The sequence below is a fragment of the Haliotis rufescens genome, unplaced genomic scaffold, assembly GCF_023055435.1.
Source record: "Haliotis rufescens isolate VD_foot unplaced genomic scaffold, xgHalRufe1.0.p SCAF_57, whole genome shotgun sequence".
Lineage (NCBI taxonomy): Eukaryota > Metazoa > Mollusca > Gastropoda > Lepetellida > Haliotidae > Haliotis > Haliotis rufescens.
In genome coordinates this window covers 157,596-183,655 of record NW_025964301.1, presented here as the reverse complement: position 1 = coordinate 183,655, position 26,060 = coordinate 157,596, and the positions used below count along the sequence as shown (strand labels likewise).

General features: G+C 44.8%; 1 protein-coding gene across 3 annotated transcripts in view; it reads right to left on the bottom strand.

The window, feature by feature from the left end:
* Positions 1-26,060, bottom strand: part of LOC124137837 (tRNA (uracil-5-)-methyltransferase homolog A-like) — a 36,002-nt gene that overhangs the window by 995 nt on the left and 8,947 nt on the right. For all 3 annotated transcript variants that reach the window (XM_048385286.1, XM_048385287.1, XM_048385288.1), the window contains 13 exons: positions 25,031-25,085; positions 17,598-17,677; positions 16,248-16,296; positions 14,338-14,401; positions 12,708-12,814; positions 11,932-12,078; positions 9,447-9,550; positions 8,452-8,500; positions 7,662-7,722; positions 5,517-5,638; positions 3,507-3,582; positions 1,674-1,790; positions 272-368 (listed from right to left, as the gene is read on the bottom strand). In XM_048385286.1, coding sequence (XP_048241243.1) covers positions 272-368; positions 1,674-1,790; positions 3,507-3,582; positions 5,517-5,638; positions 7,662-7,722; positions 8,452-8,500; positions 9,447-9,550; positions 11,932-12,078; positions 12,708-12,814; positions 14,338-14,401; positions 16,248-16,296; positions 17,598-17,677; positions 25,031-25,085 — 1,128 coding nt within the window. The remainder of the gene's footprint in view (positions 1-271; positions 369-1,673; positions 1,791-3,506; positions 3,583-5,516; positions 5,639-7,661; positions 7,723-8,451; positions 8,501-9,446; positions 9,551-11,931; positions 12,079-12,707; positions 12,815-14,337; positions 14,402-16,247; positions 16,297-17,597; positions 17,678-25,030; positions 25,086-26,060) is intronic.

Genomic DNA, 26,060 nt, shown 5'->3' with positions numbered 1-26,060 from the left:
AAATGTCCGATTTTGTTTTGTATACTCACTGATCATTTAATTCATCTATTAAACTTTAAAAAAATGACGAAGCTTCCACTCGTGACTGAAAAGTTTGAATAATGAAGCCATTTGCATTCATCAGCCATTCATGGGCACACAAAATGTGACGTCACCTTGATTCTTGGATTCAAACCCACGATCCTAGACTTTGGGTCTAAGTGACACAACTCTGCACAGCCACTGGGACTCCTGTGCCTCCTGGCGTGGTTTGATTTGTGACAATACTTACTCAAAAAAGTTTGTTTTAGCTGACTTGGCATTGCAGGCGACATAGATGAGCCTCTTCAGCTTCTGACACCCTCGCAGAGCCTTGATTACCTTCTTGTCTGAAAGTACACGATTCATTATCATCTGCAGCAAACCAGTGACTGATAGCATGAGTAACATTCAACAAAGTCTGAACGCAAAGATTTGTTTGTTTGTTGTTTAATGCTGCCCTTGGCAATATTCCATCCATATGACGGCGGTCTGTAATAATAGAGTCTGGACCTGACAATCCAGTGATTAACATGAGCATCAATCCACGCAATTGGGATACGATGACATGCATCAACCAAGTCAGCAAGTCTGACCACCCGATCCTGTTAGTCGCCTCTTACGACAAGCATAGTCACCTATTCTACCCCAGATCTTCACAGATCCTGAACGCAAAGACAATCAGCCATCTAAAACACCGCCACTTGAATTTAGTTAGCAGTTATGAAAGCATAGAAAACGTGCAACTGGCATGGAAGATAACCAAAGGTTGCACATTATAAATTGGATTTAGTTTAAATAATATAAAAAATAACCCAGAGGTATCACATTGGTGTTGCTGGAGTGAGGCTTAATGCTGATTTCAGCATAAGGTCGGGGGTATCAAAGTTCTAAACGTAAAAAATTTGTATCTTCTCAGAAACATCCTGCACTTATTAGTATGGAAACTGTTTGCTAGATTTGAAAGAATCCATGCAGTAGTTTTCAAGTTATAGGTAGCACAAATGTTTAAGTAAAAATATTCTAAATAAAAAAATATAAAATAGCTGAAGTTTTCCGAAAATTGAAAATATTGAAATCAAACTTGGTATGTAAAGTGTTTAAGCTTGAAAAGAATCTCTGCAGTAGTTTTCAAGTTATAGGTCGCACACAAAAATGTCCTTGAAAGGGTGTAATTCCTTGGCATAACTATATACTCCCGCCCTTTTAGGTTGGAGGTTTAATATTTGGAATTTGCTCAGTAGAATGCTACGGAAGCCTGTTAGGACCATTTGTTTTTTTGTTTTTTTCAATACCATCTTGAAATTTCAAGATCCTAAGTTGAAAATTCAAGATATGAAGTTAATAATTTCAAGTTATAATCTTGAAATTTCAACTTAGTATGTATCTTGAAATTTCAACAAAACATCTTGAAATTTCAACTTAGTATCTTGAAATTTCAAGAAAAAAACCAAATGGCCCTAAAAGGCTTCTGTAGAATGCACACTGAGCTTCTCCTTTTTTCAAATGTAATGTTGGAATACGACAATACGTTGTCTAGATCTGAAAACTACCTAACCCAGAAAAATTTAAATTCTTTGAATTCAGACCAATGGACATCGATAAATGATGCAGGTCTGGTTGACTCATATTTGACAATAAGGTCGTCAACTTACGTAATCCAGCTCTTGGTGGGTCCACAATGGCTACGACATCTTTAGACCACAACGATGATGTCATGTGGCTGATAACGTCTTCTGCCTTGCCGCAGTAGTACCTCACATTGGTCACACCTGGTGATGACAAGACGATTATACGACACAGTCTGACAAGCCATCAGGCCCTACACTTCAATCTTTATCCAATTAAATTGTTTGTTGTTTAAACCCCTGCCATTTTAAGCCTACTTTTCTTGGCTTGATTGTGGCACCACCCCATGCAGAACACAAGTTGTTTCCCTTGTGATGAAAACACGGTATCCAATTATATCGCTGTCCTTATTTCGATTGGCTTCACAAACATGGTTATTACAGCAGACGACCTGGTTTGTTTGTTTGTTGTTTAACGCCGCACTCAGCAATATTCAAGCTACATGACGGCGGTCTGTAAATAATCGAGTCTGGACCAAACAAGCCAGTGATTGATATGAGCATCGATCCATGTATTTGGGATACGATGACATGCATCAACCAAGTCAGACAGCCTGACCACCCGATCCTGCAAGTCGTCACTTCCGACAAGCATAGTCGCCTCTTACGACAAGCTTGAGTTGCTGAAGAACTTTTCAGTAGAATATATGCATATTTATCAGATCCAAAAACTATCAGTCAATGAATCTCATTAAAATCAGATCTTAGTTCTCGCTATCGTTAAACAAAGATCTGAGGACATCCCTTTACGGGTCACGTCAGAACGACCTTTCATCCAACCAATCAGAGCGTCGCTTACCAGATCATGAAAGTGACAGTCGGAATGTGTTTTCTAATCATGCAACCACAAAATCTTTAACAAGTGGTATTCCGAACGACAGTTACGGGTTTTATGATTATATCCATACAATCTAGGCCATCTATAAGCCATTCCAGAATGTTCTTCTTACCAGTTTTAAAATTTTTAATCGAGAATACGTCAAAATATGTTTCGAAGCGTAGTCGCCAATTTGAAATTAGTGCCGTAAAGCACGAGAAAGCAGCCTTCTGATTGGTCATTCCATTTGTCGGTCAAAGTTCGCGCAAGGTCGGTCTGACGTGACCCATAATGGGATGTCCTCAGATCTTTGTTTAGCGGTATCGAAAACTAAGATCTGATTTTAATGAGTGAGTGAGCTTGGTTTTACCAATTATATCAGCCATAACATTGTTTGTTGTTTAAGGCTGCACTGAATAATAGGTACATCATTGAGACTGGAGCATACAGAACAGTGTGAGTGAGTGAGTATGGTTTTACGCCACTTTTAGCAATATTCCAGCAATATCACGGCGGGGGACACCAAAAATGGGCCACACACATTGTACCCATGTCGGGTTTCGAACCGAGGTCTTCAGTGTGACAAGAGAATGCTTTAACCACTAGGCTACCCGACCGCCCCGCATACAGAACAGTGTTTGATAGCATACAATCAATCAATATTGAAGCCTGCCCACCTGGTCCATTTAGCTGCCTCTTACAACCAGCATAGGTTACTGGTGACCTAACCTAGACTCCACACAGGGCCCGTCACAGTGTAGGAAACCCACAACAGATTTCTCCTGAATAAGATTATAGAGATCTCCCTGTGAACTCCCCTCAGGGTCGCACTTGTACTGATTAGCCCTTGTGAGCGAGTCAGTAAGTTTGGTTTTACGCCACATTTAGCAATATTCCAGCAATATCAGTTCAGGGGACATCAGAAATGGACTTCACACATTGTACCTATACGGGGAATCAAACCCGAGTCTTAGGCCTGATGAGCGAGTGCTTTAACCACAAGGCTACCCCGCTGCTCTTAGCCCAGGTGAGTTAACACTGACCATTTAACTTTGCATTTTCTTTAGCATCTTCCACGGCCTGCTGACACATCTCCACCCCGATCACCTTCTCCACTCTCTGAAACACACAAACAAGGGTCAGAATCCTGCTGGCTGAGCTACATAGTGATCTTGGCACTACCTGAGTTATAAAATGACAGTGTGAGACCTGTAGTCTCTGTGTCCTACCTTAGCCAGGGTGAGACCAATAGTCCATGTCCTACCTTAGCCAGGGTGAGATTCATGGTCCATGTCCTACCTTAGCCAGGGTAAGACCCATAGTCCATGTCCTACCTTAGCCAGGGTGAGACCAATAGTCCATGTCCTACCTTAGCCAGGGTGAGACAGATAGTCCATGTCCTACCTTAGCCAGGGTGAGACCCATAGTCCATGTCCTACCTTAGCCAGGGTGAGACCAATAGTCCATGTCCTACCTTAGCCAGGGTGAGACCAATAGTCCATGTCCTACCTTAGCCAGGGTGAGACCAATAGTCCATGTCCTACCTTAGCCAGGGTGAGACCAATAGTTCATGTCCTACCTTAGCCAGGGTGAGACCAATAGTCCATGTCCTACCTTAGCCAGGGTGAGACCAATAGTTCATGTCCTACCTTAGCCAGGGTGAGACCAATAGTCCATGTCCTACCTTAGCCAGGGTGAGACCAATAGTCCATGTCCTACCTTAGCCAGGGTGAGACCAATAGTCCATGTCCTACCTTAGCCAGGGTGAGACCAATAGTTCATGTCCTACCTTAGCCAGGGTGAGACCAATAGTCCATGTCCTACCTTAGCCAGGGTGAGACCAATAGTTCATGTCCTACCTTAGCCAGGGTGAGACCAATAGTCCATGTCCTACCTTAGCCAGGGTGAGACCCATAGTCCACGTCCTACTTTAGCCAGGGTGAGACCCATAGTACATGTCCTACATTAGCCAGGGTGAGACCAATAGTTCATGTCCTACCTTAGCCAGGGTGAGACCAATAGTTCATGTCCTACCTTAGCCAGGGTGAGACCAATAGTTCATGTCCTACCTTAGCCAGGGTGAGACCAATAGTCCATGTCCTACCTTAGTCAGGGTGAGACCCATAGTCCATGTCCTACCTTAGCCAGGGTGAGACCCATAGTACATGTCCTACCTTAGCCAGGGTGAGACCCATAGTCCATGTCCTACCTTAGCCAGGGTGAGACCAATAGTCCATGTCCTACCTTAGCCAGGGTGAGACCAATAGTCCATGTCCTACCTTAGCCAGGGTGAGACAGATAGTCCATGTCCTACCTTAGCCAGGGTGAGACCAATAGTCCATGTCCTACCTTAGCCAGGATGAGACCAATAGTCCATGTCCTACCTTAGCCAGGGTGAGACCAATAGTCCATGTCCTACCTTAGCCAGGGTGAGACCCATAGTCCATGTCCTACCTTAGCCAGGGTGAGACCAATAGTCCATGTCCTACCTTAGCCAGGGTGAGACCCATAGTCCATGTCCTACCTTAGCCAGGGTGAGACCCACAGTCCATGTCCTACCTAAGCCAGGGTGAGACCCATAGTCCATGTCCTACCTTAGCCAGGGTGAGACCAATAGTCCATGTCCTACCTTAGCCAGGGTGAGACCCATAGTCCATGTCCTACCTTAGCCAGGGTGAGACCAATAGTCTTAATGTCCTACCTTAGCAAGGGTGAGACCCATAGTCCATGTCCTACCTTAGCCAGGGTGAGACCAATAGTTCATGTCCTACCTTAGCCAGGGTGAGACCCATACTCCATGTCCTACCTTAGCCAGGGTGAGACCCATAGTCCATGTCCTACCTTAGCCAGGGTGAGACCCATAGTCCATGTCCTACCTTAGCCAGGGTGAGACCAATAGTCCATGTCCTACCTTAGCCAGGGTGAGACCAATAGTCCATGTCCTACCTTAGCCAGGGTGAGACCAATAGTCCATGTCCTACCTTAGCCAGGGTGAAACCAATAGTCCATGTCCTACCTTAGCCAGGGTAAGACCGATAGTCTTTATGTCCTACCTTAGCCAGGGTGAGACCTATCGTCCCAGTGCCACAGCATATATCCAGGACAGTTGTTGTGGGGGTGAGGTCACACCACTCGGCAAGTTGGCTGTACAGGATCTCGGCTGCCTTAGTGTTCACTGAAACCACAATATGTCAGTGAAGGAGTGGGTACATCTCACTGGACAAAACATCTGAAGACACACTTACAATGTAGTACAGGCCTCACTATCTACTACATGTACCACGTGTGCTGGGAGGCCACAACAGACTCATCTTCCCGAGGCAAGAGAGTTAACTGACTTTAAAAGTCCAGATTCCACCCTTGCCGAACTAGGCTGGAATTACTGGGCTCGATCGTAGCGCCACCAGTGGCTATTACCAGTTATGTCCCTTTTAAGCCTCTCCTATGGACAATCAGATTCCATCACTTGCGTTTGCTTCACACAAAATGGTGGCGCCCAGTCAGGACGATCTGATTGATAATCAAGATCTATATTGTGATAAAAACGGGTCTTACATCGTGAAATGCATCAAATCACGTAGGCACCTTCATTAAAACATGAAAAGATTCGGAAAATATCTGCTGACGAGTTGGCCGTGCACATGCTTTGCAAATCCTACAATCAACTGAAATCTGCACAACAGTTTACGAACCGGATTTCGATTTTGGTGCACAATTTTGATTGGACTATGCATAGACTCGTTAGTACAGCCAAAATGTCACTCCATAATACCAGCCTAGTTTGGCAAGGGTGGAAACTGGACTTCTATAGTCAGTTAACTCTCTTGCCTCGGGAAGATGCAACTGACTCCACTTTTACCTTTGTTTGTTGTTTAACGCCACATTCAGCAATATTCCAGTTATATGACAGCAGCCGGTAAGTAATTAAGTCTTGACCAGACAATCCAGTGATCGATATTGTGAGCAACGATCGGGGTATGAGGACAATCTATCAACCAAGTCAACAAGCCTGACCGCCTGATCCTTTTGGTCACCTCTTATGACCAGTGTTGGTTGCTACTCCAACTCATGCGTGCCTGCATGCCTTCATGTGTGTGTGTGCGTGCCTGCATGCCTTCATGTGTGTGTGGATGCATGCGTGTCTGTGTGTGCGTGCCTGCGAGAGCATGAGAGCATGCTTGTACTAGTCTGGACTAATGCCGAGTTTATCGTGCTAGCCCACTGAGATACCATGCCCCAGTTTAACATGAATACACCACTCAGGCACAGTTTACTGATTCCGAGCTGACCAGTCCTTATTTTAGCCCCTAATACCGAGCGCCTGACAGTGTTACAACAAGTACTTATTTTAACATCTTTTTGAACCCACTGATCACAGGATCCTGGCCTGCACAAGGGAAACAACTTATCCTGGACTCCAAAGCCATTTCTACAAAGTTATTATCTTACAACATGAATTGTGAAATGTGTAATTTCAATTTTTTGGAATTTTTGACATTATGGTCCAATATCAACCTCTGAGCAAGTCTAGATAACTCCATGAAGGGACACAAATCTGTATACAAAATATTGATGCTTGTGCCCTTTCCACCATGGATCTCAATGCAAGAACCTAATTAAGAGCATCAGCCAAAAGTAAACCAATGTCATCGTATCCCAATTGCATACGCTGATGCAATCACTGGATTGTCTGGTCCAGACATGATTATTTACAAGCTGCCGTCATATAGCTGGAATATTGCTGAGTGCGGGGTGAAAGAGGTGAGGTGAGGTGAAATGGGGTTTAGCGTCGCGTCCAAGATTATTGCTCTTATATAGCGACGTACATGTACGTGTGTGTGTTTGTGTGGCTGCTTGTACTAGTCCGGACTGATGCCGATTTATAGTGCTAGCTCACTGAGATACCATGTCGCAGTTTAACATGATCACCCCACTCAGACACAGTATACTGACTCCGAGCCGACCAGTCCTTGTTTTAGCCCCTTAATGCCGAGCGCCAGACAGGGTAACAACAAGTACCATCTTTTAACGTCTTTTGGTATGACGCGGCCGGGGATCGAACCCCTGACCTTCCGCTCTCCGGGCGGATGCTCTACCACTAGACCACGGAGGCGGTCGCAGGGTGAAAGAACAAACAAAAAATATTTAAAAAAAACAAAAAAAACAAACAAAACAAACAAACATATAAGTGAACCAACCTTGGAAGAAAGCATCAGGCGAAATTCTAAACTTCAGTCCAAGAACCTCTTCATAAATATGCTGAAAAATATCAGAGTGAGTCAGTGAGCTGGGTTTTTGTCCTGATGTTCTTAATTCCAGAGGTATTTTAGTATTGCATTCAATTCTCCTTACCAGTTTTATTGTCCATGAAATATATACAGCTATTCAAATCATCAGTAGTTGAAAGATATCAACCCCGTTCGTCTACTTTTTTAAAACAGCTATTATTTATTTATCTATTGTAGCACTTACAAAGAACCACAAGTATGAGGTGAGGTGAAATGGCGTTTAATTACGAGTTCAAGATTATTGCATCTGTGTGAATAGCGATGTGCAATATGCGTATGTACTAGCCCAGACTTATGCTGGTTTTATAGAGCTAGCCCACTGAGATACCATGAGTGAGTTGGGTTTAACGCCGCTTTAAACATTATTCAGTTTAAATCATGGCGGGTCAGCCTAATGTGGGAGGAAAGCCCGGAGTGATGCAGGTCTCAGACGTTTACCACTTTGGTGAAATCCAAGAGCACAGGTATGGTGCTGACAAACCTTGAAACCTAATCGGAGCGAACCGGAATTCGAACTTACAATCATAGGTTTCTGGCGTGCCCAAGAGACGCAACTCTGCACAGCAAATCGCGGTGCCTTAGACGACTGGGCCACCCATGGCCACTGAGATACCATGAGCAATTTAACATCCCCCTCAGACACTAGACCATGGAGGCTATCCTTTTTTAAAAGAGCATGAATTGAAATCCAAGTACTCACTGTTGCACCATAGACAAGCTCATATGGTTCTTCCTTGTCAGTTGATGCTCTGGAACATATTTACAAGCCAAGATTACATCTATACACAGAGCTCCAGATAACGTTTTGAGCAATTGAATTTTTACTCTAGGGTTTCTAATTTAATTGGGTTAGGACATTTTTCATTGGGTAGCCAATATTTTTTCACTCATCCATTCATCACTCTATTGTGTTTTTCCCAAAATTAGTGAAGATTTTGAGACCATGAAATAATGTTTTAGATGTATATAACTGTTCTAGATATATAGAATTTGAAAGTAAATTAGCTCATAATTGTGTTTTGGAAATTAGCTCCTTTGTATGCATTCTGAAAAAGCTTCATTTGGTATTTACGAGAGCGGTGTTTATATATTTGAGTTTTTCATTTACTGCATGCGTTTCTGTATGCAAGTTAATTGAAAGTAATTGGGTTTTGAATATTTTTTGGGGGTATTTTATGCAAAAATGCAGCTTACCTTTAGCTCTGTATACACAAAGCTTATTTCTTCAAAATGTCTTGCCAAAGTTTCAAAATTGTCTGCAGAGTGTTACTCTATATAGCCATGTCATTTAGAGATGTACTGTGGCATTACCTACTTCCCTGTGGTATATTGATTGTATTATGTGTGATCATGAGTGAGTGAGTGAGTGAGTTGGGTTTAACGCCGCTTTTAACAGTATTCCAGTTATATCACGGAGTGTCAGCTTAATGTGGGAGGAAAGCCCCAAGTGATTCAGGTCTCAGACGTTTACTACTTCGGTGAAACCCACGAGCAGGGGTATGGTGCTGACAAACCTAGAAACATAATCAGGGCGAACCAGGATTCGAACCCACAATCATAGGTGTCTGGCGTGCCCAAGGGATGCAACTCTGCACAGCGAATCGCGGTGCCTTAGACGACTGGGGCACCCGTGCCCCCTTATGATGATGATGATGATGATTGATGATGATTGATGATGATTATTATTATCATTACCTGGCTCTGCTCTGATGGAAGTACATAGATGTCACACCTGAGTCTCTCCCCTTTCCCTCAGTGAAGTACACTCGTATTGACTCCTTCTCTGCCTCCAACTCCTCCTGCAAGATGATAGGGAGTTAGGTTTAAAGCCACTTTCAACAGTATGTCATGTCACAATACGGCGTGTCAGCTTGGTGTGGGAGGAAAGACCGAGTGAGTTGGGTTTTAATGCCGCTTTTAACAGTATTCCAGTTATATCACGGCGTGTCAGCTTAATGTGGGAGGAAAGCCCAAAGTGATGCAGGTCGAAGACGTTTACCACTTCGGTGAAACCCACAAGGTATGGTGCTGACAAACCTAGAAACATAATCGGGGTGAACCGGGATTCGAACCCACAATCATAGGTTTCTGGCGTGCCAAAGGGACGCAACTCTGCACAGCGAATTGCGGCACCTTAGACGACTGGGCCATCCGTGCCCCGAGGAACGACCGAAGTAATGCAGGTCTTGACCTTTACCACTTCATCGAAAAACATGGGTGAAGAGCAAGGTGTCGGGCAGACGTGCCAAGGGCTATCTCTGGCATTCCAACACATGGGTGAAGAGCAAGGTGTCGAGCAGACACGCCAAGGGCTATCTCTGGCATTCCAACACATGATCCTGTTATGCTAGTGTGGTGCCTACTGGGCTACATATGGTACTCTAATAAGAACTCCCTTTCAAAACAACATCAAATGTATTCAGTTCCCATTTACTGGTACCAATTTACCAGTAAAATTAGGCTTGGACCAGTAATTCATGTGACTGTCAGTCCCTCTGGACCGGCAAATAAAGTGTCATATACATCTTGGTTGTTGAACAAACCATCGGCACTAATCAGTAGTATTGAACTGAAGTGAAATATTCTGGGGAAAAAGAGAAAATTGTGAATGAAATTTGTGTGAATGACATGTAAATCTAACTACCGTATTCGACGTAATAAGCGCCCAGCTCTACTAAGCGCCCACGGCGATATTTGCTAAGATATTGGCTCGTGAACTATCCGAATAAGCACCCTTTCCGATTGATCAATGTACACAATACTTATTTATTCGCATATAATACGCGCTCGTGTGTTATATGCACCCTTAATTATGGGCAATTAAATTCTGGAAAAATACATCTCTCGTATATAAACATTTCAGGCTGTCAGCATAAACCAAGAAATTTATCTTTCAACTCTCTTTTTTAGACCAAAATAATATTCTAATAAGAACCCCCTATTTCTAATTTTGAGAGCCCCCTGGGCGTTTATTACGTCGAATACGGTAAGTTACTTCAGTGATGACGTCACTGAATTTGTCAGCCACGACACAGCATTGTTGATGATGCTGAAAGAATTAAAACTAGTTTAATGTTCAGAGTGACAAAAATTAGCGGGGACTGGTAAATTAACAGTTGCCAGTCCACCGGGACTGGCAGTTTCAAAAGCCAGCGGGAACACTGTTATTGTTCCAACAAACAAGATTTTCTTCTTTGAGAGGCATTTAGAAGTTGGAGTACTAAGTAAGTACGATATATGGATGAACAACTTCTTTATTACAATTAGATGCAATGTTCGGTGTAGGTTCGGTGTGATATACAGAGTATGGTTGACAAGTATGTAGGTAGGAGGCACCAAAACATTGCTCCTAATTGTAATAAAGAAGTCGTTCATTCATATATCTTATCCTTACTCAAACAGGATTTTAACCATCATTGCACCTACAGTTTTGCTAGTTTGTTGTTTGAGACACAATCAGATATAAGTTCTCGCTACTACTAAACAAAGACCTGAGGACATCCAGCTCCAGGTGAAGTTAGAAAAGTCTTTCCTCCGACAAATCAGAGCGTTGCTTACCAGATCAGGAGAGAAACAGTCGGGATGTTTTTTTCAATCACGCAACCTCAAAAAGGTTACCATGGGGGTATTCTGAATGACAGTTATGAGCTGTTGACCTACTCCATCAAAATCATCGTCTATCTCTTGCTTTATTGGATAAACATTTGTCCAGAAGTGACTACCTGGCAAATAAATCGGATTACGATGCTCTGAGAAAACTCCTACTTGCAATGTTTCTTTTATATATATACCGTATTCGACGTAATAAGCGCCCTGCTCTAATAAGCGCCCACGGCGATATTTGCTAATATATTGGCTAGTGAACAATCCCAATTAGCACTCCTTCCAATTGATCAATGTACACAAGACTTATTTATTCACGTATAATACGCACTCGTGTGTTACATGCATTCCTAATTATGGGCAATTAAATTCTGGAAAAATGTATCTGTCGCATATAAACATTTCAGTGTGTCAGCATAAACCACAAAATTTATCTTTCAACTCTCTTTTTTCCACCAAAATAATATTCTAATAAGAACCCCCTATTTCTAATTTTGAGAGCGCCCTGGACCCTTATTACGTCGAATACGGTATATACAATGATTAGATCCAGCCTCTTTGGCTTAGAGCCGTTCACCTTGGTGAGTTGCTGGGGATGGAACTCGGCAATGGCCATGACATCCTGTCCTGTGGTTGTTCGGACGGTCAGCTGGTGCCAGTGGCCGGAGTGGTTCTCGGGGTTGAACACAGAGTACTGGCTAGTGGTCAGGTAGTGCTGAAAGTTCTAAAGGAAGGAAAGAGAAGTTCATTCAGTTTAGTAAAGTTGAATTGACATCAACTTCAGGGTCTTGCACTCATCTGCTTTCAATTTCCAGGGTAATTTCACTGGACATTGTGTTTGTTCGCTTGTTTGTTGTTAACACCACACTCAGCAATATTCAAGCTATATGACGGCGGTCTGTAAATAATGGAGTCTGAACCAGACAATCCAGTGATTGAGCATTGATCCTGACAATTGGGATACGATGACATGCATCAACCAAGTCAGCGAGCCTGACCACCTGATCCCGTCAGTCGCCTTTTACGAAATCATGGATTGATGACAACCAATTCTAACCCGGATCTTCACAGGGTCTCTGGGCATCTATTTTGGGGTTGAGTTATGTCCCTTGGTCACACCAGAAACCAATGATCATGGGTTTGAATCTTGGTCTTGCCCCGATTATTCTTCTAGGTTTATCAGCACCATACCAGTGCTTTTGGCCCTTACCAAAGTGGTAAATGTCTGAGACCTGCATCACTTCAGGCATTCCTCCACATTGAGCTGCGCCATGATATAACTGGAACACTGTTAAAATCGGCGTTAAACCAAAATCACTTACTCATTATTCATGACCTCCGTGACCTCCCTACCTGCACAACTTTCTTCATGGAGTCGGGGATGATGGGAATGTCATCAGGAGGTCCCACATTGCAATGTCCGTCCTTGTACAGCCCGAACCGGAATCCAACAATGGCATCTGGCAACAAAAAAAAGCTCATAAGGAAAGAGAATACATGGATGTCAACTTCTTTATTATGAGGAACACAATGTTTCGGTGTATATGCTAACTCCTTCATCAGGTGAATGAATGCCCTGAGGCAGAGAGCATACATATGTACATGCAAGGACAACAAAAGTAATAAGATAATAACAAAAGGTCGAAACTAACAAGGGAGGCCATCAGATAATTGCCACTGATGGGTGGCTTCCAGCTTCAAGGGCTGGCTTCGGGTTGTCCATAATCATGAGCGCTTATTACTGTAAAGTGTTGCCTTCTATTGCCTTTTGCTAATCAGCCATCAGCGGCAATATCTGTTGGCCTCCCTTGTTAGTTCCACCTTTTGTTATCTTATTGTTCTCTTTCTTATGTGTATCACTTCTAAATGTTATTCAAAGACTTGAAAGAAAAGCTCATTTATTAACACATACAGTGCAGTGTGGACTCCAAGTCCTGGTGATGTTAGAAAATTTATGGGAAATATTGCTTCAAAAATGAAATAAACAATTTAACTTCTTGTGTCTCTGATAGCAATAGGGTAACCTGATGCTTAAAGACTTGCTTCTCACGCCAAAGACCCAGGTTCGATTCCCCACATGCGTGAAGCTCATTTCTGGCATTTCTGGCATCGCCCATGGTGATATTGAAGGAATATTGCACAAGGTAAGAGTGGAGTAAAATCATACTCACTCACTCAATTAATCACTGCACTTACTTGAAGCAAAAATAAAAACAGTCTTTGCCAAAACTTTCAAAGACATTCTAGGTGAGGTGAAACGGGGTCGCTTTCAAGATTACTTAACTGACATAGCGACATGCATACAATTGTGTCTGCTTTTACTAGTGCGGACTAATGCCAGCTTTTATAGCTACTGCCCACTGAGGTACCATGCCTCTGTCTAACATGTATCATACTGGTGCATGAGCAGCATTCCAGCGTGCAATATTATAAACAATGAGCATACACCATGAGGTGCATATTCCACGTCGCACAGCATCATCCAGCATACACTCGTAATTAGGCGAACCAAAACATGAACCAATTTTGGTTTTGAGTTGAGGAATACGGACTCATCCACCCTTTGGGGTACCGGGTTCGTTACTGTATTCTGATTTTGACCAGGGTACCTATCTGTGGTACCTGTACCGACAACGACCCCTTCAGTACAGGTTGTGGGTGCGGTAATCACAGTAATCATGGTAATCAAATGGATGAGCAGAGAGGCAGGCATCGGCCCAATCAAACACCGGGAACTGGTTTTAACCCCAGTAAGGGGAATCCCCACAGTGGCAGAATTTTACGTTTGGGGGGTGACTTTTCCTGCCATTTTCTATCGTCTGTTTCAAACTATTTCCGTCTTTCAAATTTTATTTTGGTCAAGCATTTGCAATTAAGTATGCCCTAAAGTATTAAAATCTACAACGTTGCTATGTTGAATTTACTTGCCCTTTAAACAACCAACAAACAAAAGAAATGTCTGAAAACTATCAAATAGCCATACCTTCATCATTGACACCCTTCCCAATAGAGAACTCCGACTTGTTCCTGTAGCCCAGGAGCAGTGGCTAAAACACAGGCAATATTCCAGGTGTCAAAATTAACGGTGAGCCAAGGTCATTTGAGGTTTTCTTTGTTTTAAACATATATTTTCATCAGAAGACAAATTGCTCAGACACCATCTTCTTGAGGCAAGGGAGTTAACAGACCATAACAGTCCAGTTTCCACCCTTGTCAAACTAGGCTGGAATTTCTGGGCTCGATCGTAGTGCCACCAGTTGCTATTACGATTTATGTCCCTTCTATGTCCCTGTTATTGACCAATCAGATTCCACCTCTCACATCACTTGCATTTCCTTCAAATAAAATGGCGGCACCCAGTCAAGACGGTCGTATCCATAATCAAAATCTATATTGTGAAAAACAGGTCTTACTTTGCGAAGTGCATTAAGAACATGAAAAGATTTGGCAAATACCTGTTGACGCCGAGTTGATGGTCCACATGCTTTGCAAATAATGCACTTGACAGAAATCTGCACTGCAGTTTACGAACCGGATGTCGATTTCATTTTGCCATTTTGATTGGACTACGCATTGACTCGTTAGTCAAAATATAATTCCATAATTCCAGCCAAGTTCAGCAAGGGTGGAAACTGGACTTTTATAGTCAGTTAACTCCCTTGCCTTGGGAAGAGGATCAGACAACAAAGTGAAACATATATGGTCTTCGATGGTATTTGAGTGAGTGAGTTTGGTTAAACGCCGCTTTTAACACTATTCTAGTTATATCGGGCGTGTCAGATTAATGTGGGAGGAAAGCCCGAAGTGATGCAGGTCTTGGACGTTTACCACTTAGGTGAAACCCACAAGCACTGGTATGGTGCTGACAAACCTAGAAACATAATCGGGGTGAACCTTGATTCGAACCCACGATCATAGGTTTCTGGCGTGCCCAAGGGACGCAACTCTGCACAGTGAATTGCGGCGCCTTAGACGACTGGGCCACCCGTGCCCCCCGATGGTATTTGAACATAGAGACCCCCTAAATTCTTTACGTTAAAAAATTAAGGTCGTGAAAGGCCCAGGTATATTTCAAGAGACAAATGTCATCAGGACATTTTCATGATTTTAAATAATTTTGACAGGACATTCTTCTATAGCATTACCAAGGTTGAAAACCATCATGAGGTCATTTTGAACGGCAATCAGTCAGTGTTCTAGAAAATGAACTAATCGGAAACCATGATGACCCATTGTCTTCACATTTATTTTGAATACTGACTTGATATACCGTATTCGACGTAATAAACGCCCAGGGCGCTCTTAAAATTAGGAATAGTGGGCTCTTATTAGAATATTATTTTGGTGAAAAAAAACGGAGTTGAAAGATCGTAAATTTCGAGGTTTATCCTCACAGCCTAAAATGTTTACATACGCCAGATATATTCTTCCATAACTTAATTGCCCATAATTAAGGGTGCATATAACACATGAGTGCGTAATATACACAAATAAATAATCCTTGTGTACATTTATCTATCGGAAGGGGTGCTAATTAGGATTGTTCTCTAGCCAATATATTAGCAAATATCGCCGTGGGCGCTTATAAGAGCGGGACGCTTATTACGCTGAATACGGTACTTCACAAGCATGACATAGTTGATTATTAATTGCTTGGTTGTAGGCAAGCAATATGTCTGACAACCATCCACATGTCAAAATGGGAGTTTGAAAACACTAAAATGTTGGCCAAAATACTGGCAAGAATAGAGACCGATTCCACAACTTGTTTCGTTCAAACTCACAAACTGATTGTAAACATTAATTGGCAAACTTAGGTTTGTCGAGTGAAGCCACTCTGTCATGTAATTCACCCTCGTCAGGGAGCTGGTGTCAGTAGTACATGAAACTCACCGATGGTTTGACTGGAAACAGTTTACAGCACATGCCGTCGTTCTCTTTCCTGAAATATTAAAACAACCACAGTCTGAAATGGTTTCTCCTCACACAAAATGGGAAAAGATTGAGTTTTATTGCTTATCTTTTCTTACCACTTATTGCCATATTAGGCTGGGATAACTCCCCCAGTTCATAATAGGTTTCATGTGAGTGCGTGAGTGAGTGAGTGAGTGAGTGAGATAACTCACTCAGTTCATAGATTTCATGTGAGTGGGTGAGTGAGTGAGTGAGTGAGTGAGTGAGTTAGATCACTCTCAGTTCATAATAGATTTCATGTGAGTGAGTGTGTGAGTGAGAGTGAGATCACTCTCAGTTCATAATAGGTTTCATGTGAGTGTGTGAGTGAGTGAGTGAGTGAGTGAGTGAGATAACTTTATAATAGATTTCATGTGGATGAGTGAGTGTGTGAGTGAGTGAGTGAGTTAGATCACTCTCAGTTCATAATAGATTTCATGTGAGTGAGTGTGTGAGTGAGAGTGAGATCACTCTCAGTTCATAATAGGTTTCATGTGAGTGAGTGAGTGAGTGAGTGAGATAACTCACTCAGTTCATAATAGATTTCATGTGAGTGAGTGAGTGAGTGAGTGAGATAACTTTATAATAGATTTCATGTGAGTGAGTGTGTGTGAGTGAGTGAGATAACTCACTCAGTTCATAGTAGATTTCATGTGAGTGAGTGAGTGAGTGAGATAACTTTATAATAGATTTCATGTGAGTGTGTGAGTGAGTGAGTGAGTGAGTGAGTGAATGAGTGAGATAACTCACTCAGTTCATAATAGATTTCATGTGAGTGAGTGGGTGAGTGAGTGAATGAGTGGGTGAGTGAGTGAGTGAGTGAGTGATTTAGATAACTTTATAATAGATTTCATGTGAGTGAGTGAGTGAGTGAGTGAGTGAGTGAGTGAGTGAGTGAGATAACTCACTCAGTTCATAATAGATTTCATGTGAGTGAGTGAGTGAATGTGGTTTTACACCGCTTTTTTTAGCAATATCACAGCGGGGACACCAGAAATGGGCTTCACTCATTGTACCCATGTGGGAAATCGAACCCGGGTCTTCGGCGTGAAGTGAGTGAGTTAGCGAGTGTGTGGTGCTGACAAACCTAGAATCATGGCAAACCAGGATTCAAACCCACGATCATAGATGTCTGATGTGCCCAAAGGACGCAACTCTGCACAGCGAATTGTGGGGCCTAGGACGACTGGGTCACCTGTGCCCCAAGTGCATGTTGGCACCAAGGGGTACTGTGGAGCATTTATTCCCCAGCCTAGATACTGAATTCTTGATATGATGTACATGAACTACCTCTGTTTTTTGAAGAAATCTCCAGGCTCTCCATTTTTGCCCATCCACTTCAGGACATCTACAATATCTGCTTGCTTCCTCTGGAACATTATCATGAGTATTGATTGGTTTCATATTGACATTACACTAAGACGCATGTCCAATATTGATAGCAGGGAGCTTAAATACATATACCCATATATAGATTACATATATACATGCAAAATTCGGGTAGGTCCGAAAAGAAATATTTGCACTAAAGATACAAACATTTGGTTTTATGACAAACGTTCATCTTGTACAATGCTACAGTGTCAAACCTTAAAATATTGAGTGAAATCACAGGTGGGCATCAAGAATGTGCTTCGCATTTTGGTTCACATGGTGATGACAGGCCAAGAACTTGCTTCACATTTTGGTTCACATGGTACTGACAGGCCAAGAATGTGCAGACAGGCCAAGAATGTGCAGACAGACCAAGAATGTGTTTCACATTTTGGTTCACATGGTACTGACAGGCCAAGAATGTGCTTCACATTTTGCTTCCCATGGCGCAGACAGGCCAAGAATGTGCTTCACGTTTTGGTTCACATGGTGCAGACAGGCCAAGAACATGCTTCACATTTTGGTTCACATGGTACTGACAGGCCAAGAACGTGCTTCACATTTTGGTTCACATGGTGCAGACAGGCCAAGAACGTGCTTCACGTTTTGGTTCACATGGTGCAGACAGGCCAAGAACGTGCTTCACATTTTGGTTCACATGGCGCTGACAGGCCAAGAATCATATATGAGGTATATCTGATTCAAACCTCATTTCAACTAGTGCACCAACTGTGCCAAGCAACACTACTCCTCCAACAGGCATGTGTATTAGGATATACTATGTACAAAACTTTTACAAACCTGTAGAGGTTATGAATTCTCTGATGAAATCCTCCTTGGGGCACTTATTGCATTTTCCTTGCTCAAGAAAATCTACATGACATAGTTGTAACCATTTTCCTTAATAAAAAATGTTACCACACAAAAAACTTCGTTTTTGTATGATATACGACCACCCTTACGGGGCCTCACCCCCAACGGCGCCTCACGCCAGGGGGAGCAACTCTCACCCAAATCACTTTCCATATGTCAAATGCTGACGGAATGTGGGGAGGTGGGTGGCCGTGCCCCAAGGAGGATTTCATCAGAGAATTCATAACCTCTACAGGTTTGTAAAATTCTCTTTCTGATTAAATCCTCCTTGGGGCACTTATTGCATCAAGACAGACTCCCAAAGATAATCTAGGAAGTGGCATCCGTCAGCAACAGGCGTAAATAAATACATCGTATTTGATTATTCAACAGTATAAAATATTGAGTTCAATAAATGGAACCAACCTTATCGTGAGGCACCACCGTCGAAAGGCGGGGGCTAGAGACAGGGCGTGGTCGACCATATATTATGATAAAGCCTGTTTTTGCGGCTTGTCATAAGTTGAGAACTCGAAACACCTCCCACACCCCCCCCCCCCACTTTTTTTTTAACAAGTGATATAAGGGCGTAGATCACGAGAGACCATAACCAGCGCTGAGCTAGGCCAGAGGGTCCCCGAGGATCGAAGGAGTGCGTGCGCAAAATACGAATATTATCGAGTAGTAAGGACTGATATTTATCGACCGCAGAAGATAAAATCCGGACCATTACTGAGCAGTATAACCGGAAGACTGTCTAAAATCTCGAATGCTCAATCAGCTAGAGATTAGAACTTTGCCCTGTTCGGAGAACTGACTGGCCAAACCGAGTACGCTCGCTTGAGTGTTTGTCGAGTTGGTAAGGTTTGATGAATCGTGCTCGGCTGGCTCCAAATAGCCGCGGAGCAGATCTGCTCAATGGGCAGAGCCGCGGCGTACGCTTTTGACGCAGCCACTGCTCTAACCTAATGAGCCTTCAACCTGGTAGGGGGGTCCCTGCCTGTAAGCGTATACGCTGTACAAATGGTTGAAACTATCCACCTCGAGATAGATTGTTTACTCGCAGGTGAGCCAACCTTCCTACCGCAGTAACAGCAAAATAGTTGGTTATCCTTACGGACACCCATATTTCTGCTGATATAGGCCTTGAGAGTCGTGCGGACATCCAAGACATGAGCATGTCTTGCAGTGGTCCCCGACGAGGAAGGCTGTGAAAGAGCAGGTAGCTCAATAGGAGCCGTTCACGTGGAATCGTGTGCGACCCTAGGACGGTAATAGTCCGGTAGACGAAAACTGACTGTCCCGGTGATATTTATCGACCCCATAGAAGACAGTTATTTTGGGATCGGCTGACATAACACGAATGTCGCCTACCCGTCTGCCGGACGTTACCACCACAAGGAACGCCGTCTCCCAGCTCAACAGCTGAAGAGAGAGAGACGACAGATCCCGAAAGGAAGGACCGGACAGCCAATCGAGAATGATTGACAAGTCCCAAGGGGGACTGATCCGCCGGACTGGCGGTCGGATCCTGTCCACACCTGCTACAAAGCGCTGCACTAATGGGTGTGCACCCAGAAGTGCCCCGTCGACAGGGACGTGAAAAGCTGCGATAGCTGTAGAGTACCCTCGGACTGTTGATGCGGCCAGGCCGTCATCTAGTCGCGACTGGAGAAACTCAAGCACGGATACGAGATCTGCAGAAAAAAGATCTGCAATCCCTCTATCGACACACCAGGGCGCATAGCAGGCCTATCTATCGTACTGAACGTTTGTAGAATCCCTCCGCGAAGCCAGTATTGTGTCTGCAACTCGTGCAGGAATACCGCTCTTCTGGAGGCGATTCCTGACAGTGGCCAAGCCACCCATTGAATCCTGAGATTCGGGTGGAGGGCCCCGTTCTGGGATAGGAGGTCCGGTCGTAAAGGTAATATAACAGGAGGCTGAGCCAGAAACCTGAGTATTACTGGAAACCCACTATGCGCCGACTAAAGAGGTGCCAGGAGCACAATTAGTTGCGCAGGCTGAGTGCCTAGCTGAGACAGGACCTTGGAAATCAGAGGTACTGGGGAGAATGCCCACAGAACTGTCCTTCCAATCTAGCTGAAAGGCGTCCGGTGCCACCGACCTCGGGTCGTGGACTCGGGAGCAGAACGTTGGTGTCTGGTTATTCAACCCAGACGCAAACAGATCCACCTGTAACGACCTGTATAACAGGGAGAAAATCCCGAATATCCCCGGGTCGAGCCTCCACTCGTGAGGAGCGAGGATCCGGCAAGACAGAGCGTCCGCACGGACGTTGTCCACCACTGGGAGATAAACAGGTAGCACCCTGATATCGTGAGAGTCGCACTATAGTAGGAACTGCCACGTCTTTCGTCGAAGCGACGGAGACGCCGTTCCCCCCTGCTTCCCGATGTAAGTCATCGCCGTTTGGTTGTCCATCTCTAGACGAACCACTTGGCCACGAAGCAGATCCAGGAAGTGTTGGAACACCAACCTGACCGCTCTCAGTTCTAGCACATTGGTATGCAGTTTGATCTCCTGCTGGGACCATAGTCCCGAGGCAGTGTGATCATTCAGAATGCCTCCCCAGCCGGAGAGTGACGCGTCTGTTTGAACTGTGAGAGATGGAACGGGAGTGATTCCCGACCTCGGTCCACCACTGGAGGTGTGTAATGAGCCACTACGGAGTCTCGAGCACAGTCTCGAGATCTTCCGAGTTCGCCCAAAGTCGACGGAGTGCTTGTTGAATGGGACTCATTCTCAAGCGCGCCCGCCAGACCAAATCCACTGTCGCCGCCATGTTGTCCAGTAACTGGAGCCATGTACGAGCAGTGTGACTTGCGCTTAAGGGACTTGATATCTTGTGACAGAGATACACGTCCTCTCACCGTGTTGAAATTAGCCACTAGGAAGACTAGATTCTGAGTGGGGCTCAGATCTGACTTCTTGAGATTGACCATCCACCCTAGAGTGATCAGAATATCTATCACTTGTTGTGTAGCTATCTGACTCAGGGATTGCAATAGAGCTCTTAGTAACCAGTCGTCGAGGTACGGATGGCAGAACCGACCTTTTGACCTGGCCACTTGGGCTTGGTGAACACCCTCGGGGCCGTGGAGATCCCGAATGGTAGAACCCTGAACTGATAACACCTCCCGTCGAAAGAAAACCTCAGGTATTTCTTGAACTCGGGGTGTATTGGTATGTGGAGATAGGAGAATGGCTAACGTCAATAGACTTAAAATACGCCTGTCTCGACAGTTGAGATCACTGTTTGGTGACTAGGAAACAAGTCGAGTAGAAGCCCTCGCTTTCCTGTCCCTCGGGACCAGGTTTGATCGCAGCTTTCATAAGAAGTGCGTCGACCTCGGCACGGAGGAATTCCGCCTTCTCTCGGGTAGCAGGTACCGGAGTGTGCTTTATCCCGGAAAAGTGGAGGAGCGGATGAGTTTTCCACCGAGGCAAATGGCCATCCCTTAAAATGGACGGGGTCCGGGGATTGTGATGTAACTGTCTCCCATTCCTTCAGGAATTGGCAGTTCGATAACTTGCGACTGTGGGATGACCCGGGGCTCTTCGGGCGCTAATGGGAACCCATCGTTCCCAGCCCCGCGAAAAAGCTGTTGGCCTCGACCAGCTGCCTTGCCCCGGCCCGTGCCTCTCTTGCTCCTCCCGGCGCCCTTATACCTGAAGGAAGCGGCGGCTTCCAAGCAGGTGTGGACGTCTGACCCGTGCGTTAGCGTAGGAGGGGACAATTGGAGAGGCCCGCTTACGCGGTTTTAATGCTTGGTACCTCCAACAAGGCCTTATGAGTCTTTGATGGAAGTATACAATTGAGCAGCCTCCCGGACCACCTGCTGAGCCCCAGGGAAGAGGGTGGCACCCTCTTATACGGCAAAGCAAGTAGGTCTTGGCGTGTGTAAGTCGAGTATTTAGATACCGACATCCACCGCCTGCGCATGCCCATAACAGCGCACATCATCTGCGAGGCACAGCTACGAATAGCGTCCCGCGCAAGATAACTGAACTTCCGTTAGTTGCGAGGCCAACTCCGAAGAGTCGGACGGCCCCTCTCCGGCTAACTCCCTCTGTACAGCCGACAGATACGCGGAGTGTACGGACACACGGAGCTGTTGGCATGCATTATGATATTGCTCCTCAAAGCATATGTAAGCAGCCTTCAACTCCGCACCGCACACGGGAAAGGGGGGGCAACCGCCGGCCCTGCTTGACCTTAGTCAAGCTGGGTGTCTCCGACTCTGGCATGGGCGCAGCCACCTGAGGCAGTACCTGGACAATCTTGTCCCGCACGTGTCTCTAGGTATCCACTAGTGAAAGCCTTGGCCTCGGAAGAGGCGTCTGGCTCCGCTAGGGAAAATTGTGCGTCGGTAGTGCACGGGCCGGCGCCCGCCACCCCTCCGCTGGGGAGTGACCTCGAGCCAGAGCCGAAGCTCGGTCTCGGATCGTCCCCGAGACAAAGGGAACCGACCTGGCTCCGGGCTAGGTATCCACTAGTGGAAGCCTCGGCCTCGGAAGAAGCGTCTGGCTCCGCTAGGGAAAATTGTGCGTCGGTAGTGCACGGGCCGGTGCCCGCCACCACTACGCTGGGGAGCGACTTCGAGCTGGAGCCGGAGCCGGAGCCCGGTCTCGGATCGTCCCCGAGACCAAGGGAACCCCCCTGGCTCCGGGCTACGAATCCACTAGTGAACGCCTCGGCCTCGGAAGAGGCGTCTGGCTTCGCTAGGGAAAAATTGTGCGTCGGTAGTGCACGGGCCGGCGCCCGCCACCCCTCCGCTGGGGAGCGACCTCGAGCCGGCGCCGAAGCCCGGTCTGAGATCGTCCCCGAGACCAAGTGGCCTGCCTCGGCCGACGCCGGGCATATCACAAGGTCTCGAAGCCGCGTCCGGCGCCGACAACGGGGAAGGCTCGGTCCGCATCTCCTCTCGGAGCTGAGACTTTACCTCCTCCATCATCGACGCCATCTGCCACTTAAGTAACGCAGAAAAGTCTGCCAAAGACAGTGCAGGAGAGGGTGCAGTGCTTACTACGGGGACCCTCGAGCCTTCTCCCCCGGCCCCCGGAGAGGGAGCGGGGGAGACAATCTCGGCAGCTTTTTTACCCTTTTTAGATGGGGAGGGTGGGGGGGATGTCTTAGTAGATCTGATATCTACCCCTGCCTTTAATAGACCTCTTTAAAGTGGAACAAGTCAACTTGTCTCTTTTTGGGGGCCCCGGGGGGTAAAGGCAATGTCCTCCGCCAGACATATTAGGCAGCGTTCGCGCCTGTCTTAGAACAACCCGTACACAGTTTGAAGGTCTTGTAAACAAGACCGTAATTTCTGAGGTAGGCGGGAAGGGTATCAACGTGTATCAGTGCGATATAAAGATCGGAAAGATACGTGCATAAATTGTGAAACTAGAAGCAAAGGCGTAATGTAGAATGCGATTTGCAACGCGATACTAATAGCCAATGTCGTAGTATAATTATAACACCAAAGGGGCGTGTTACGCGCTAAGGTGTAAAAACCCGTAAAAAAGGTAAGTGTAGTTTATGAATTAACACACCACCTTGGGTTTTGTAAAGGAAAAAATTGTAGACCAATGCTGTATGATATAACAAAACCCCAAGCCGTTTCTTAATGGCCTTGGTGTTACATGTATCAGCCCGTGGAACTACAATATGGACGCCATAACGGCCATTTGAATTCAAAGGTACCGTGCACGTGGCGTATTATTACAACTCTATAACTTCACATTGCGAGGTATTACGCCTTTGCAATGAAAGAAATGTACCATACATACAGTTTGGTCAGCCATGGTTCTTGTCGAAAGATAGATTTCTCTTATTTTTGTCTTGTGTGAAAAATCAACACGTCTGTCTCTTACAGATGACATAAGGAAAGTGATTTGGGTGAGACTTGCTCCCCCTGGCGTGAGGCGCCGTTGGGGGTGAGGCCCCGTAAGGGTGGTCGTATATCATACAAAAACGAAGTTTTTTGTGTGGTAACATTTTTTATTAAGGAAAATGGTTACAACTATGTCATGTAGATTTTCTTGAGCAAGGAAAATGCAATAAGTGCCCCAAGGAGGATTTAATCAGAAAGAGAATGGTGAAACAGCATCACACATAAGAAAAATAGTTTAAACAGATACCAATGTTACATTAGGCTAAAAAAAAATAATAGTCTTGGTTCTCAGGCACTGCCCACATAATCATAAAGTTCATTGCACATTTCGTTACTGTTTCAAATTTTTTTGGTACATTGTGTTTAAGTATTAGGATTTTTATAATTTTAAAAAAAATGGAAATAAAAACAAATCATGCGGCAGACTTTATGATGCGGGTGGCACCCGAGAACCAAGTCTATTATTTTTTTTAGCCTTATGGATGTGTTATACTACAAGTATTGTCAAAGATCAAAGAATATATGAGATTTAACAGCCATAACATCCTCGTATTTTTTAAGAAATGGCGCTAAGCTCTGACTGACCTTCAGCTGTTCTTCATAAGGAACTCCCCAGTAGGGGGCAACACACTTGAGGAGTCTACAACAGATGTCAGCAAATGAGAGACGGACTGTTGAATGTCAATTATGCCAATGGCCTGCAACTAATGATTGGCAGGCACACCATTGCAGGGTAAGAAGTTAATCTTATTTTCATTAATCTCCACTTTCACTAACCAGACTAGTGGAACCATGTTCAAACCGGTCCCGTAAAGATCCAGGATAGAATAGGTCTTCAGCAACCCATGCTTGCCGTAAAAGGCGACTATGCTTGTCATAAGAGGCGACTAACGGGATCGGGTGGTCAGGCTCGCTGACTTGATTGATGCATGTCATCGATCCCAATTGCATGGATCAATGCTCATGATATCAATCACTGGCTTGTCTGGTCCAGACTCGATTATTTACAGACCGCCGTCATATAGCTGGAATATTGCGGAGTGCGGCGTAAAACAACAAACCAACTACAGGGTGGGCAGAGGGAATCAGTGGAGGGTCACCAAAAAATGTGACCCTAAAGGAGGGTCATAAAAAATATTACACATAATTTGGGATGGTAAAAAATTAACATTCTATTATAAAATAAAAAGTGCTTTTGTATTTTGTCTTTTCAGGGAGCGTCATGACAAAAAATGTACAAGGACATGGCCAGGGTCATCCAAAAATATGACTAGCATTGGGGGAAGGGTCATTATTTTCAATACGTTACTGCATAAAAAAACTCCATCCTTGTAATTAAAGACCTGACCCTTATCTTCAAGTCATGCATGAGCAACAATCCATGCCATCAGAGCAGGATGACACAAAGCAGGTCAAACACTGTGACCATCCAATCCTCTTTTCAGCAGGTTTGTATGAGGTGAGGTGAAATCAGGTTTATCGTCACGTCCAAGATTATTGCACTTATATAGCGACATGCATGACGTGTGGCTGCTTGTACTAGTCCGGACTGCTGCCCATTTATTGTGCTAGCCCACTGACATACCATACCGCAGTTTAACATGAATACCCCACT